At 35.6% G+C, this 15,829-nt stretch overlaps 1 protein-coding gene across 1 annotated transcript; it reads left to right on the top strand.

Annotated features, from left to right (window-relative positions):
• The first annotated feature begins 8,043 nt into the window (after positions 1-8,043).
• LOC138875494 (uncharacterized) lies at positions 8,044-8,985 on the top strand. Its single transcript, XM_070154326.1, has one exon. It carries the CDS (start codon positions 8,044-8,046, stop codon positions 8,983-8,985), a length of 942 nt encoding a protein of 313 aa, XP_070010427.1.
• Positions 8,986-15,829: the final 6,844 nt, after the last annotated feature.

Raw genomic sequence — 15,829 nt, 5'->3', positions numbered from 1 at the left:
TCTTCACGTAGCCATCTAGCCATAAATTCTACGAATAGGGACACTACTGGACATATAAATCCAAATGCACGTGCTCAAATAATCAACACCTCTGTGCTCAAACCATAGTCAAAACCCGGCCTCAAGTTCTCCATACTGGCCCATTATCAACATGCCAAAATTGCATCTTGCACCTCAATCATGGAAATCAAACGCCGTCGATGCACAGCTGGTACCGAGCGCTCATGCGCAAACAAATGCATGGAAGAAATGCAAAGAGGTAAGCTTCAAGCTGAACCAATGCCGCACGATAAGGAAAGAAAGATGGGAAGTATATCCTAAATGTCCTGTAGCCTCACGAAGATAGATATGGACGTCATTATACCGATCCACAAGACTCTACTAGACACTTGCTCATGACTTGTAGAACCTATGAACCTAGAGCTCTAATACCAACTTGTCATGACCCAAAATTCACCAGTCGTGATGGCACCTAACCCAACCTGCTAGGTAAGCCAACTAAAGCTATCCAGTTTCAATAATATTATTAAGTCGATTAAACAAAAATAAATTTACTAAATTTTATATACATCCCAAGGACTGGTAGTACAAATCATGAGCTTCTAAGAATAGAGTTTAAAATTGGAAATGAAAGAAATATATAGTCTATTTGAAAAGTACATAAAAAGAGTTTTATAAGCTAAGGCTACCCCGAACAAAAGAGGTCGCTACAACAGGGACACCGGTACATCTTCAAGTCCCGCAACCATCGAGCACAGTAACAACAACAACAACCGAGAAATGCACGCAATGTGCAGAAGTGTAGTATCAATACAACTGACCCCGTGTACTGAGTAAGTAACAGACCTAAACTTAGGTTGAAAGCACATAAATAGAGTTTTATAAGCTAAGGCTACCCCCAACAAAGGAGGCAGATACAACAGGGATGCCGGTACATCTTCAAGTCCCGTAACTATCGAGCACCGCAACAACAACAACTGACAAATGCACGCAATGTGCAGAAGTGTAGTATCAATACAACCGACCCCATGTATTGAGTAAGTAACAGACCTAACCTTAGGTTGAAAGCACATAAAAAGAGTTTTATAAGCTAAGGCTACCCCGAACAAAGGAGATAGCTACAACAGGGATGTCGATACATCTTCAAGTCCCGCAACCATCGAGCACAACAACAATAACAACCCACATCTGCACGCAATGTGCAGAAGTGTAGTATCAGTACAACCAACCCCATGTACTGAGTAAGTAACAGACATAACCTTAGGTTGAAAGCAGTGACGAGCTAACACAGGATCGTGTCCAATGCCAATATTTTCCACAACAGTTCATAACAACATAAATGCAATTATAAAAAAGATATCTCAAAAGTAAAATTCTCAGCTCATTCACAGTTCCAAAAAATGGTCATGCTTTTCAAATATCTCAGTGAAAGAAAATCCTAAATCTCTTACCGAAAATGCCAAAAGTACGAGTACGTTTGAAAACTGTAATTTTCCAAATATCCTTTTCACAATAAATAAAATGTTTCATTTTCTTTCCAAATAACAAGTATAAAGTACCTCTCCATACCCACATATCAATGTGTATAATAAGTCATGAATGATGTGATACTATATAGCATGAGGAAAAATGCATCTCTATGTCTGTATGTCATGTATGCATGTAAATGCCATGTATTTCAGAGCTGAAACATGTACTCACACTCTTAGAGTACTCAATCTCATTGCCTCACATCCTCTTCATGAAGCTCAATACTCAACACACTAAATCACTCAACAGTATATAATAACTGTTGCGGCATGCAGCTTGATCTATATATATATATATATATATATATATATAGTCGACTACGCTCACTGGGGGTGTACAGACTCCAGAGGGGCTCTTACAGCCCAAGCGCTATATCGTTATGGCGTGCAGCCCGACCCAATATCGTTGCGGCGTGCAAGCCGATCCATATATCACTGCAGCGTGCAGCCCGATCTATATATATATTTATATCCTCAAAATTAGTCCTTCGGCCTCACTCAGTCATCACTCTCTCCAATCTCGCTTATGGGCTCAAAATGTCATGAAACTAGCCCGACAACAATGATATGATGCATCAACAACAATAGCTGAGACTGAGATATGATATGAATGCATGAATATGACTGAGTACAAAAGATCAATAGAAATCAGTGAGATGACATCAACAAATAACCACTATGGATACAAACAATATCAGCATAAAGCCTAAACATGATATGTAGCATGATTGACAGCTCAATTACTTTATCACATGATGAAAACCCAAATATCAACAAAATAGGGCCACTATACAGGGCCATGAGAACCATAGAGTCCTATTTCACAGGGTGCACGCCCACACGCCCGTCACCTAGCATGTGCGTCACCTCAATACCAATTACATAACACATAGTTCGTGATTTCATACCCTCAGCACTAAGCTTAGAAGAGTTACTTATCTTAAATAAGGCACTTTCGACACCGAGCGAGCCAAGCGATGCTCCAAGAATCCCATCACGCATGTTCTGACCTCTAAATGGCTCGAAACCCAATCCATATGCTGAAAATCACCTCGAAAATTGCCCAATTTTGAGCTCCCTAACTCAAAATATATTACATGAACAAAACCCTCATTTTAACACTGTTCTGCCTCGTTTCTCATGCCAAAAGGTCTAGAAACTCGCTTTTGATGCTTCCAATGGATTTCTTGTGATATTCTAGTCAAGTTAGGCTCTTGAATCACTCAATTTGACCTTATATTGAAGGAGATATGTTGGTTTCAATATTTGGAAATAGTGCAGATTGTTAAATACACAGCAGTGACAATTTTGTAATTAATCTGAAAAAATCTCGCAACCCAATTCTTAGTAAAATGACCATAAAATACTCATACGATTTCCAAATTTGGTGATTCTTTTTGCTATTACTTTGTAATTATAATATGGATCTAATGCTTCAATCAAAACAGAAATCGGTGCTCATTTGTTCAATGTGGTACCATTTATACTTGAAGAAACGACGTCAGAACATAAGAAAAATGAGCGCAACACAGCCCAAACCTATTCAAAACTCACCCAAGCCCCTCGGCACTCTTTACGAACATATCAACAAGTCCCATAATTTAATACGGATCTACTCGAGGCCTTAAATCATATATAACAACATCGAAACGACGAAACACACCTCAAATCGAACTTTCAAACTTTCGACTTCCAAAACTCGCACCGAAATATATCAAATCAACTCAAAATGAACTTAAATTTTGCACACAAGTCCTAATACATCACACGGAGCTACTCGTGCCCTCAAACTACCGAGCAAAGTACAAATGCTCAAAATGACCGGTCGGATCGTTACAGAGATAATACGTTCCAATCTATCTCTTTTTCCATCTGTTTATTTTCTCCCCCTAATGTTGGAAAAACTGATTCATCAAAATGACAATCAACAAATCTGGCTATAAACAAATATCCTGTCATAGGCTCCAAATATTTAATAATAGAAGTAGATTCATAACCAACATATACTCCCAACCTTCTTTGGGGAACCATCTTTGTGCGTTTTGATAGAGCAATTGAAACATATACCGCACATCCAAAAATTCTTAGATGGGAAATATTTGGCTCCTGAACAAAAGCCAACTGTAATGGGGAGACTTTATGATTACTGGTTGGCCTTATGTGCACAAGTGCTGCTGCATGCAAAATAGTATTTCCCCACACTGAAAGGGGAAGTTTTGTCCTCATTAGCAATGGTCTAGCTATTAGTTGGAGGCGTTTAATCAATGATTCTGCTAGACCATTTTGAGTATGAACATGAGCAACCGGATGCTCAACTTTTATTCCAGTGGCCATACAATAATCTGTAAAGGCCTGAGATATAAATTCACCAGCATTATCAAGACGAATTGTCTTAATTGCATAATCTGGAAATTGTGTTCTTAACCTTATTATTTGGGCCAACAATCTCGTAAATGTCATATTATGAGTTGACAATAAGCACACATGTGACCATCTTTTATATGCATCTATCAAGACCATAAAATACTTGAATGGTCCACTTGGAGGGTGTATAAGCCAACATATATCATCCTGTATACGTTCCAAAAATGCAGGGGATTCAATCCCAACTTTAGTTGCTGATGGTTTAATAACCAATTTTCCTTGAGAACAAGCAGCACAAGAGAATTCCTTGAATTGAAGAATCTTCTTGTTCTTCAAGGTGTGCCCATTTGAATTCTCTATTATTCTGCGCATCATGTTAGAACCGTGATGGCCCAACCGGTCATTCCAAATAATAAAATTATTAGAAGTAGTAAACCTTTTGTTTACTATGGCATGTGATTGAACTACACCAATGTTTGTGGGGTATAACCCAGAAGAAAATGCGGGTAATTTTTCGCACACATATTTTTTACCCGCTTTTATTGTAGTAATATAAAGGTATTCAACCTTTCTTTCGTTTGATGTCTCAACATGGTAGCCATTTTGGCGAATAACTTTGAAACTCAACAAGTTTCTTTGAGATTTACTACAATACAATGCATTATCAATAGTTAATTTCGTTCCTCCAGATAGTAATAAGGTCGCTCTTTCAGTGCCCTCAATCAACTTTGTACTACCGGATATTGTATCAACATAGGCCTTTTTCATAACCAAATAAGAGAAAAAATTCTTTTCTCTTAATATTGTATGAGTTGTAGCACTATCCAAAAGACATAAATCTTCATTACTCATCTTGGATCCAACTGAAGACCGGAGAATTTTAATTTCTTCATAAAAAAATAAAAGTACATCATGAGAAATACCAAAAAACTAACAACACTAACAACAACATAAGAGAACTAAAGTACTATCTGAAAATAAAAACAACATTAGATGATACAAAAACACTGAAGATAAAAATAACAACATAATTGCATTCCCCAGTAAAATGATCAAACTTTAGTTTTGATCTCCAAAGAAATCTTCAACTTCCAAATGAGTAAGATCATCGAGGCCTTGAAAATCATCATCATTCAAAGCAAGATTTGTCTGGGCATTGTCATCATTTTTGTTTGAAGGCACTGCCTCAAAATCATTTTTAAAGGTCAAGTGAGACTCTACTGGGGCATTAGCAGAAGATGCTCCAACATTATTTGCCTTTTTTTTATGGAGTTTTGATAAATCCTGACAAAATACTCATGTGCACGGCATTCAATTTTCCAATGACCTTTCATGCCACAACAGTGGCAGTTACCGCTTTTGCCTCTTGAATGATTGTTTTGAGAACCCATATTGTTCTCTCGTTTTCCATGACCTCCACGATGACGACTATTATATCGTCTCTTACCATTGTCATTCCCACGTACATTCATATGGCCATGATTATTATTCTGTCTTTTTCTAGACTTATCACGTCTAGCTGCCATATTTGCTTCAGGAAAAGGAGCTGGCCCTATGGAACGGGCTTCATGATTTTTCAGCTAGGGTATTATGTTGCTCAGCCACCAGAAGGCATGAGATTAATTCAGAATACTTTTTAAAATCCCTTTCATGGTATTGCTGCTTTAATACCATATATGAGGCATGAAAAGTCATAAGAGTCTTTTCCAATAAATCCTCATTATTCATAACATCCCCACATAATTTCAATTGGAAAGTTATTCGAAGTACAGCAGAGTAATACTCACTTACGGTCTTAAAATCTTGCAACCATAAGTGCATCCACTCATATCGAGCCCTTGGCAATACCGTAGCCTTAAGGTGATCATATCTTTCCTTCAGGCCAGTCTACAATTCAAGTGGATATTTCACTGCTAAATATTCAACCTTCAAACCTTCATCCAAATGATGACGAAGGAAAATCATGGCCTTAGCTTTGTCTTGGCTTGATGCCTTATTACCCTGAGTAATGGTGTTACCAAGGCCTTTAGCGGCTAAGTGAATCTCAACATCGAGAACCCATGATAGGTAATTCTTTCCAGAAATGTCAAGTGCCACAAACTCAAGCTTTGACAAATTTGACATAGTGAAAACTATCAAAGATGATAAATAATTAGAAATCATTAGGACAATAGCATAAAAAATCTTAAAAATTGACATAATATCTCAAATTTGTTGTTCTTCCAATTCTCCGCTTGGCCATTCAATTTCTAATCCAACTATATATAATGGTCTCTAGTTGCATACCAAATACATTGTGGTGAGTTTTCAATTCCTTTTTCATCTTAATAGTATTCTGTATTAGATGTTGAAATTAAAGTAAAAATCAAATATTTCAACAATTATTCATGTATCCACATTTATATATGTCATCCTATATTTATGTATATAGAGATATGGAGGAGACAAAGTCAATGATGATGATGATAATATTAGAAATAGCTTTCTATCAATTCCACGAGCTGGTGAAGAAGTTTAGCAAGCATTTATCTGAATTTTGATTCAATATCACTTTGTAGTTCGTATTCACTTCCAAGTGTTTTGTTTGTGTCTATTATATATGGATCATCATGGGGCTTGTAATGGGGACCGTGTTGTCACAAATATTATTTTAGTGATATTTTATTTTTTATAGAGTAGAAAATATATTCTAAAAGTTCTTATATTTTATTGGGTTTTACTAAGAGATTACTGGCTATTGTGTGAAGAATAATTTGTATCTAATTTACAGAGATATAATGTGGCACTTCTCCAAGACTAATGACCAATTATTTTAATCACTTTTTGGCATTTTTCTCTTATTCTGTCCAATTATTTAATTTATGGAGATATAACGTGGCACTTTTCTAGAACTAAAATGGCCAATTTATAAGTTTTTGGCATCTGCGCAATTAAAAATATATAACAATTTTAATTCTTTTTCCTCCCTTTATTTAAGGTGTACATATAGTAACTCCAAAAATTAATTGACTGCGGTAAGAAATTTAAAAAAAGTTCCCCTCTTCCCGGTTTTTGCATAGTACCAAGAGAATAGATTTAATAAGGCAAATTGAAAGAGGAAAGAGAAAGAAAAAAAGAAAAGAAAGAATAAAAAATTGTAGAGGAAGTATAAGGTAGGGAAAAAAATAGTAGAGTGTTCAGGGAATTGAGAAGGAAAGAAAAACAAGATCAATGAAAAAAGAATTAGGAAAAAGTGTAAATGACTTGAGTTTAACAAATGGATTTTCTTTTTTAATTTTAGTTTCTTTACTTTTCATTTCATGTTTATTAAAAGTTTGACCAAAAAAAAAGTTTTACTATTTACTGAAAAGGAAAAAATTCAAATGCATATCAAAGTACACATTCATGAATATAAAAAATCAAGTATTAAAACCATATGCGCACAACTCTGCCCCATATAAACTACAAGTCTACTTAAAATTCTTATAAAAAAATCTGATAAGAAGATAGATTCATTAAGCTCAACTTCTAACAAGAATATTATCTTTTGTAACTTAATCAATATATAGACTAATTTCTTATATGCATTTAAATAAAAAATAATTATCTTCAATATCTGGATTGAATTTATAATAACTATTTTGTTCAATGACATTTCGTGCGGACAATTTCTCTAGTGGGAAATAAGATTGTGTTTCAAATTACATTAAGTGCATGATAGCCTTTTGGAAACTAAACCAAGATTAGTTAGTATTCCTAAGTTGTCTATGATTTGATATTTGGTAGTTTATTTAATTCATGTCTAGTTAGGTTTTGTTTACCAATTTTATATTGGAATAGGTTTTTGATTTTGTAGTATTATAAATAGGGGTGCTACTACTTATTTTTTCTTGTAGAGAGATTCAAGAGTTTATGAGTTGTGAAAAAAGCCTCCTACCAAGTTCTCTCCCTAGTTTAATAAATTTTTTCTATATAGCTTTTGCTAAATTTCTTGCTTGTGCCTAAATTGTTCTTCGGGGTATTTCAATCCTTCAAATTGGTATCAGAGCCTGTGTGAGATTCTGTCGGAGTCGGTGGAGATCCCAAAAAAAATATGAATACTCCATATTTACATGATTGCCAAGTTTTCAAGTTTGATGGCAAAAATAATTTTGAAGATTGACATCAATATATGAAATATTTTTTCAATGTTGCTGGATTATTGTCCATTGTTGAAACAGGATCTGATGAACCCCCAGAAGGTACAACATTGACAGGTGATGCAGCTACGCAATTAGAGAAAAATAGACAATTGGATTATAAAGCACGTTACTATGTCACCAGCAAGGTTGAATTGCGTGTATCTAACAAATTTTTGCATGCAAAATCAACTAAGGAGGCTTGGAGAATCTTGGTGAATTCACATCGAAGTTCCGCCGAAGTAAAGAAAGTCAAATTGCAAGAGCTAAGGAGACAGTACGAGTTGGCCCAAATGAAACCAATAGAGTCCGTTAAAGAATTCATTACAAGAATTACTAATATAGTCAACGACATGAGGACGATACTAGATGAAGTTAAAGTGGTTGAAAAAATATTGCGGTCCTTGAGTATAAAATTTCACACGAAGAAGGTGGTTCTTGAGGCTACCAAAGATCTTAGCACTTTTACACTTGATGATTTAGAAGGTGAATTGGTGACATATGAGATGTCCCTAACTCAATACACACCCGAAATAGTGGAGGAGACGTTGCAAGCAAAGGTGAATCAACCTAAAGCAAAAGAAAAGACAAGTTATCCTAAAGAAACAAATCAAAGATACCAGAATTTCAGAGATAGAGGTCGTGGTAGAAGTAATTATCGAGGCAACCGTAGTAGAGGTAGTTTTTCTTATCTACAAAGAAATAGTAATAATTTTTGGAAGGAACAACAAGGTCATCAAAATTTTCAAAGACGTGATAAATCTCAGATTCAGTGCTATAATTGTGGTAAATTTGGACATTATGAAAGCAAATGTTGGTCTATTAAATCTGGTAATAAAGACGTACATGCTAAGATAGCTGAAAATAATGGGGATAAACAAGAGACTTTATTGTTTTCTAATTCTGGAGTTGAAGAAACTAAAGGGAATGAATAGTTTTGTTGATTCGGGTTGCAGCAATCATATGAGTGGAAATAAGAAATTATTCACTGATCTAGATGAAACATTTAGAGGAATAGTGAGACTTGGAAATAACGCAAAGGTGCCTGATGTTGGAAAGGGAAAAATTCGCATTACCGTAAAAGATGGTTCTTCTAATTTTATATCAGATGTGTTTTATGTGCCGAGTCTTCATCATAATTTATTGAGCTTGGGACAACTATCAGAAAAGGGGTATGATTTGCATTTTATGTATAGAATTGGTACAATCAATGATGATAAATTTGGACTAATTGCAAAGTTTAACATGAACAATAGTCGTTTGTGGCCTCTTTATCTCAATAGTGATGATTTACCTTGCTTTAGTTCTATAAACTGTGATGATACTTGGTTGTGGCATCTACGTCTTGGGCATTCGAATTTTGGGAGTTTGAAATTTCTTGCAAGAAAAAATTTGGTTGATGGTTTGCCTTCTATTAATTTTCCTGACAAGAAGTGTGAGTCGTGTATTTTGGGAAAGAAGTACAGAGAACCTTTTCAGAAAGTCAAGGCTTGGAGAGCTAATGCACCATTGCAGTTAATTCATTCAGATTTGTGCTCAGTTGAAGTTTCTTCTAATGGTGGTAGTAAGTATTTTATTACTTTCATTGATGATTTTAGCCGAAAGAATTGGGTATATTTTAATAAATCTGATGCATGTGATATTTTTAAGAGCTTCAAAGTTTATGTGGAGAAGCAAAGTGGGTGTTTTATTAAAATATTGAGGACTGATATGGGCACTGAATTTCTTGTTTGTGATGATTATTTGAAGAAGTATGGTATTAAGCATCAATTGACAGCTAGATATACACCTCAGCAAAATGGTGTGGCTGAAAAAAAAATTGAACAGTGATGGACATGGTGAGATCTATGATGCATTCTAAAAATATTCCAAAAGGTTTTTGGGCAGAAGCTGTCTCTTGTGTAATTTATGTACTAAATAGGTGTCCTACACAGTCTAATTTGGAAAAACTCCACAAGAGGTCTGGACAGGTTAGAAACCAAATATTTCTCATCTAAAAGTATTTGATTGTCTTGCTTATGCTCATGTTCCTGATGCTTTGAGAAAAAAATTGGATGATAAAGCTGAAAAATATATTTTTATTGGTTATAGTCATGAGACAAAGGGTTACAAGTTGTTTAATCCAGATACAGGAAAAGTAATTATTAGCAGAGATGTTACTTTTGATGAGCAGAGTTCTTGGGATTGGTCAAAGAAGGATCCTGAACCATCTAGGTCTCAACCAATAATTTCAGTCATATAGGAAGGAAGTTCTAGCAGACATCAAGAGGAACATGTAGTAGATACTGTTCAAGCAGAGACGTCCAGTCGCCCGCAAAGACAACACCATTTACCGGTTCGTTTGCAATATTATGTTGTTGGCGATGATAATGATTTATCCGATGAAGATATTGTAAATTTTGCCTTATTTGCAGATTGTGATCCAGTTACTTTTGAGGAAGCTGTTAAAGATGACCGATGGGTTCATGCAATGAATGAAGAAATTCACGCTATTGAGAAAAATAATACATGGGAATTGACTACTTTACCGCCCTCAAAAAGACCAATTGGAGTCAAGTGGGTATACAAAACCAAGTTCAAACCAACTGGAGAAGTGGATCGTTTAAAGGAGAGATTAGTTGTTAAAGGATACAAGCAGAAGGCATGTATTGATTACTTCTAGGTATTTGCATCTGTTGCTAGACTTGATACTGTTCGTATGATAATTTCTCTTTCTGCCAATAATTGTTAGAAATTTTTCAAAATGGATGTGAAATCTGCTTTCTTAAATGATGTACTTGAAGAAGAAATGCATGTTGAGCAGCCTGCTGGTTATGTCAAAAGGGGTCAAGAAAATAAAGTTTATAGACTGAAGAAGACATTATATGGATTGAAACAAACACATAGAGCTTGGTACACTTGTATTGATTCTTATTTTATTGGACATGGATTTCAGAGATGTCCATATGAGCATACTTTATATATCAAATTCAAGCCTGGCGAAAATATTCTCATTGTGTTCTTATATGTGGATGATTTAATTTTTACTGGCAATAATCCTAAATTAATTTCTGAGTTTAGGGAGGCAAAGCCAGTTTGAGATGATTGATCTGGGTTTAATGTCTTATTTTCTTGGCATTGAGGTATCTCAATTAGATAATGGAATATTTATTTCTCAGAAAAAATATGTTGGTGATATTCTAAAGAGATTTAATATGGATAAAGCCAAACCAATTTTGACCCTTGTTGAAGAAAAATTAAAGTTGGTTAGAGATGGGACTGATAACTTTGTTGATCCTACATATTTTAGAAAATTGGTAGGGAGTCTAAGGTACTTGACTTCTACAAGGCCTGATATTACTTATGGAGTTGGATTAATTAGCAGATTTATGGAGACTCCACAACAATCCCACTTGCAAGCCACAAAAAGAATTTTGAGATATATACAAGGTACGCAAACTGATGGTATATTTTATTCAAAGACTAATGATAGTAGTCTTGTGAGATTTACAGACTGTGATTGGGCTAGTGATACAATACAAAGAAAAAGTACTTCTGGCTATGCATTTTATTTGGGTTCTGGTGTATTTTCATGGTCTTCCAAAAAGCAACAAGTTGTTGCTTTATCAATAGCTAAAGCAGAGTACATGCCTGCAACAAGTAGTGCTACACAAGCATTGTGGTTAAGAAGAATGCTTGGATTTCTTCAACACAAGCAAAACAGTTCTACAACAATTTTTTGTGATAGCAAGTCTGCAATTGAACTAACAAAGAATCCAGTTTTTCATGGGCGTAGCAAACACATTGATATCAAATTTCACTTTATTCGTGACTTGGTTCAAGACAAAGAGATAGTTATTGAGTATTGCAAGACTGGAGAGCAAGTTGCTGATGTTTTCACAAAGCCACTAAAATTGGAGTTATTCATCAAGTTGAAGAAAATGTTGGCCATGATCAAATTTGAAGATCTTGGTTTAAGGGAGGCTGTTGGAAACTAAACCAAGATTTATTAGTATTCCTAATTTGTCTCTGATTTGATATTTGGTAGTTTATTTAATTCATGTCTAGTTAGGTTTTGTTACCAATTTTATATTGGAATAGGTTTTTGGTTTTGTAGTATTATAAATAGGGATGCTACTACTTATTTTTTCTTATAGAGAGATTCAAGAGTTTATGAATTGTGAAAAAAGTCTCCTACCAAGTTTTCTCCCTAGTTTAATAAATTATTTTAATATAGCTTTTACTAAATTTCTTGCGTGTGCTTAAATTGTTCTTGCTTATTTCAATCCTTTATAGCCTTTATTATTGTGATTTTCTCCTTATTTAGAATTAAATTTTTTACGCGAGCCCCACGATTTCATCACCACCCTGAGCCGATCGGTGACCCCTTTTCCCTTATATAACCACCCCTAACACCACAATCCACCAACTTGAATTGAAGAGAAACTCAGTTGGATTTTATAAAGTTTATGTTGAGTAACAATCAATCGAGAAAACTACAATGAAAAAGAAGAAAAAAGGATAAGAGTCAGGGGTTCGGTCTCTAATCAAGAAGAAGAAGCACCAACAAATTAGGGGGGAACGAAAGGGAAGAAGAAACAAGGTGGGTAGGGTGAGGTGGGACGAGGAGTTTGGGTCTCTAATGAAGAAGAAGAAGAAAGGAGGGGGTTGAGGGGTATCGATTTCTACCTGGTGAAGAACATGGGTGACAATTGAAATAGGGGATAGGAAGAAGAAGAAGAATTGGTTTTTTTTTTTGGGGGGGGGGTGGGGTGGAAGCTGCTCTAGTTAAAAGTACACTTTTTCTCTTTAAATGTATTTTTTTGTTAATTAGATGTGTCAATTTTTATTTTATTTATTATAAATTATATGTATCACTCTTTAATTGGTTCATTTGACATGTCATCCGCAAGCGTAACTCACACATGTTATTTGCTGGACTCAAGTATTTATGAAGTATATTTTTTCCGACTATAGGTGTCTATTTGATCACTAAAAATGTTAGTGTTTAAAAGATCATTGTGGAGAACTTAAAGTGGTCATCTATGAAAATACTGACAACTCAATTTTGTTATTCAAAATATAGAAAAACGAGAAGCTATCTTGCTGTACTGGCTTGATTACAAAATGACAAAGAAGTTAAAATTCACTTTGATACTTTAAAGAATCAGAGAGAATTAAGTTAGAGATATTCACAACCGAATAACACAAGTAAGATTTGTCAATTTAGCAAAATTGGTGAATAATTTAACAATATATATGTATAATTAAGATAGTACCACATCTTGCCAATCTGGCAAACTTGCGAACCACACACACAAATGTTCCCAAATTCGTCAAGTTATACGAACAATTTAACAAGATATGCAGAAAGGAAATAGTAATAGATCTTGCCACTCCAGCAAAAATTGCCAACAGTGAACAAATTCATTGCATAATTTGTACGAAAGTTATGCGCGGTATAACTTGCAAATATAACGACTTGGTCAGTCCTTTTGAGTGTTTTAGCCCTGTAAATATATAAATTTTTTTGGGTCTAATCCATATAAAATTTGGATTAAATTCAATTGGGTTAAATAATTAATTTGGGCTTTACAAGTTAAATTAGTTCATTTTATTATTTTCAAGTCCAATGTCCATTTCATCTTAAGGCCCAGACTCATGCCATGTGTCAAGTGACATGACATATCTAGTCAAACTGCAAGCCAAAAAGATGACGCCATATGTTAAATGATGTGGCAATCCAAGTCAAAAAGCAAGAACCAACCACAAGTCGCCAAGTGACTAAAATGACATGGCTCAATCAGAATCAAGCAAGAGAGTTCTTATGTAACTTGACTGTCCATCCTATACAACTATAAATAGAGGGGGTTACATACCTCTCAAGGGACATTTAGAGTTGGAGAAGAACACTTCGCAATTGGTGAAGACATCCACAAACAGAGAGATCAATCATCAAGTGTTTAGTTCTTCGACAAAGGAGTGATCAACAGAATTCTTCCCGGAGATCAACCCGTAACAACAAAGTGTTGCTCGACGTTCTTGGCAATTAAATACATCACAAGGAGGTCTACATCATCCTACATTCGAGAAAGACGCTTCTCAAGCCCTCGAATCACGGAGAATTTTAGAGAGGAGAATCAAGGGATACATAAAATTGTACTCACAAATATTTATCAATAATTATCACTTTTTCTTCATATTATTTTTGTTGCAGTTTATTTTTCATATTACGAAAATTTGTTGCGAATAAATTTTGGCACGCCCGGTGGGACTAATTCTGCCCTTCATCTCTCCTTCTTGCAAGTTAAAAATTACAAGCTTCATATCTACTACTACAATGGCCTTCTGCAAGTGTGATGTTTCATGCAAAGATGCTATTGTTGCCGCATCCGCTGAGCTCGGTCATGTTGGCCCAATCACTCGAAGCAAGTTCAAGACTAGTGGCTTGGATGGATCCGAATACTTCGCTTCCTTGGAGATGACAAAGAAAAGAAGATCTCATATGACGTTCACAACCGCAATCTCTGGGGGCAACACCCCATTATCGATGTTGGACCAACTTTCTCAAACATCCTCAAACCTTGGAAGATTTGAGGATTTGGTGGATTCTTCAGTTTTAACAAAAGTCAATGCCTTGATGACTGACGCAACTAATGTGGACGAAAGTTTGCCATGATGGAACAGACTATAGAGGTCTTGAAGAAATCTGTTGAAGACAAAGACTTTCAAATCGCTCAACTCATGAACAAATTGGACGCCTATGCACCTGGAGAGTCGAGCAATGTCCCTCCTCGTTCACCTGTCTTCACCTCCAAAAAAAAATAGCCGTTGAGGAATCATTTTCAAAGTTAAACATTTAAAAGGAAAAGCAATATACTTCAGTTGCGGCGTTATCTGTCCAACAATTGCAAGACATGATAACAAACACCATCAGAGCTCAATATGGCGGACCATCACAAAGTTCGTTGTACTACTCTAAGCCTTATACTAAGAGGATTGATTTTTTAACCATGCCAACTAATTATCAACCACCAAAGCTGCATCAATTTGATGGCAAAGGGAACCAAAGGCAACATATTGCCCACTTTGCCGAGACTTGTAGCAATGTGGGAACGCATGGTGATCTTTTGGTAAAACAATTTGTTCGTTCTCTAAAAGGAAACGCATTTGACTGATATATTGACTTGGAGCCCGAGTCCATTGATAGATATGAGAAACTTGAGAAGGAATTCCTCAACTGTTTTTACAGTACCCGAAGAACTGTAAGCATGATAGAATTGACAGGCATCAAGCAAAGGAAGGACGAGCCAGCGGTGGATTACATTAATCGTTGGAGGGCGTTAAGTTTGGACTGCAAAGATCGCCTTTCAGAAATATCTGTTGTGGAGATGTGCATTCAAGGAATGCACTGGGCCTTTTGTACATCCTACAAGGGATCAAACCGCTAACTTTTGAAGAACTTGCAACACGAGCGCACGACATGGAGTTAAGCATCGCAAGTCATGGAAAGGCATCTCCATTTGCTGATCAAAAGAAGTTCAAGAAAAATGTTTCATCAAAGAACCAAACCAAAGAATCAATGGAGATGAAAGCAACTTCTGTGAAGGTGACTACTAAGCAAAAAGTGAAGGAGGATAAGACCCCGAGTCAATATCCCAAAGAGGAGAAACGTCGTCCCACCTTGAAGGAATCAGAGGCGAAGGTTTATCCATTTACAGATTCAGACGTACCCACAATCCTTGATGAACTGTTGAATAAGACAGTCATTGATCTCCCTGAATAACAAAGGCCAGAGGA

This window comes from Nicotiana sylvestris, chromosome 8 (genome assembly GCF_000393655.2).
Source record: "Nicotiana sylvestris chromosome 8, ASM39365v2, whole genome shotgun sequence".
Classification (NCBI taxonomy): Eukaryota; Viridiplantae; Streptophyta; class Magnoliopsida; order Solanales; family Solanaceae; genus Nicotiana; species Nicotiana sylvestris.
This window is presented reverse-complemented; position numbering and strand designations above follow the sequence as displayed.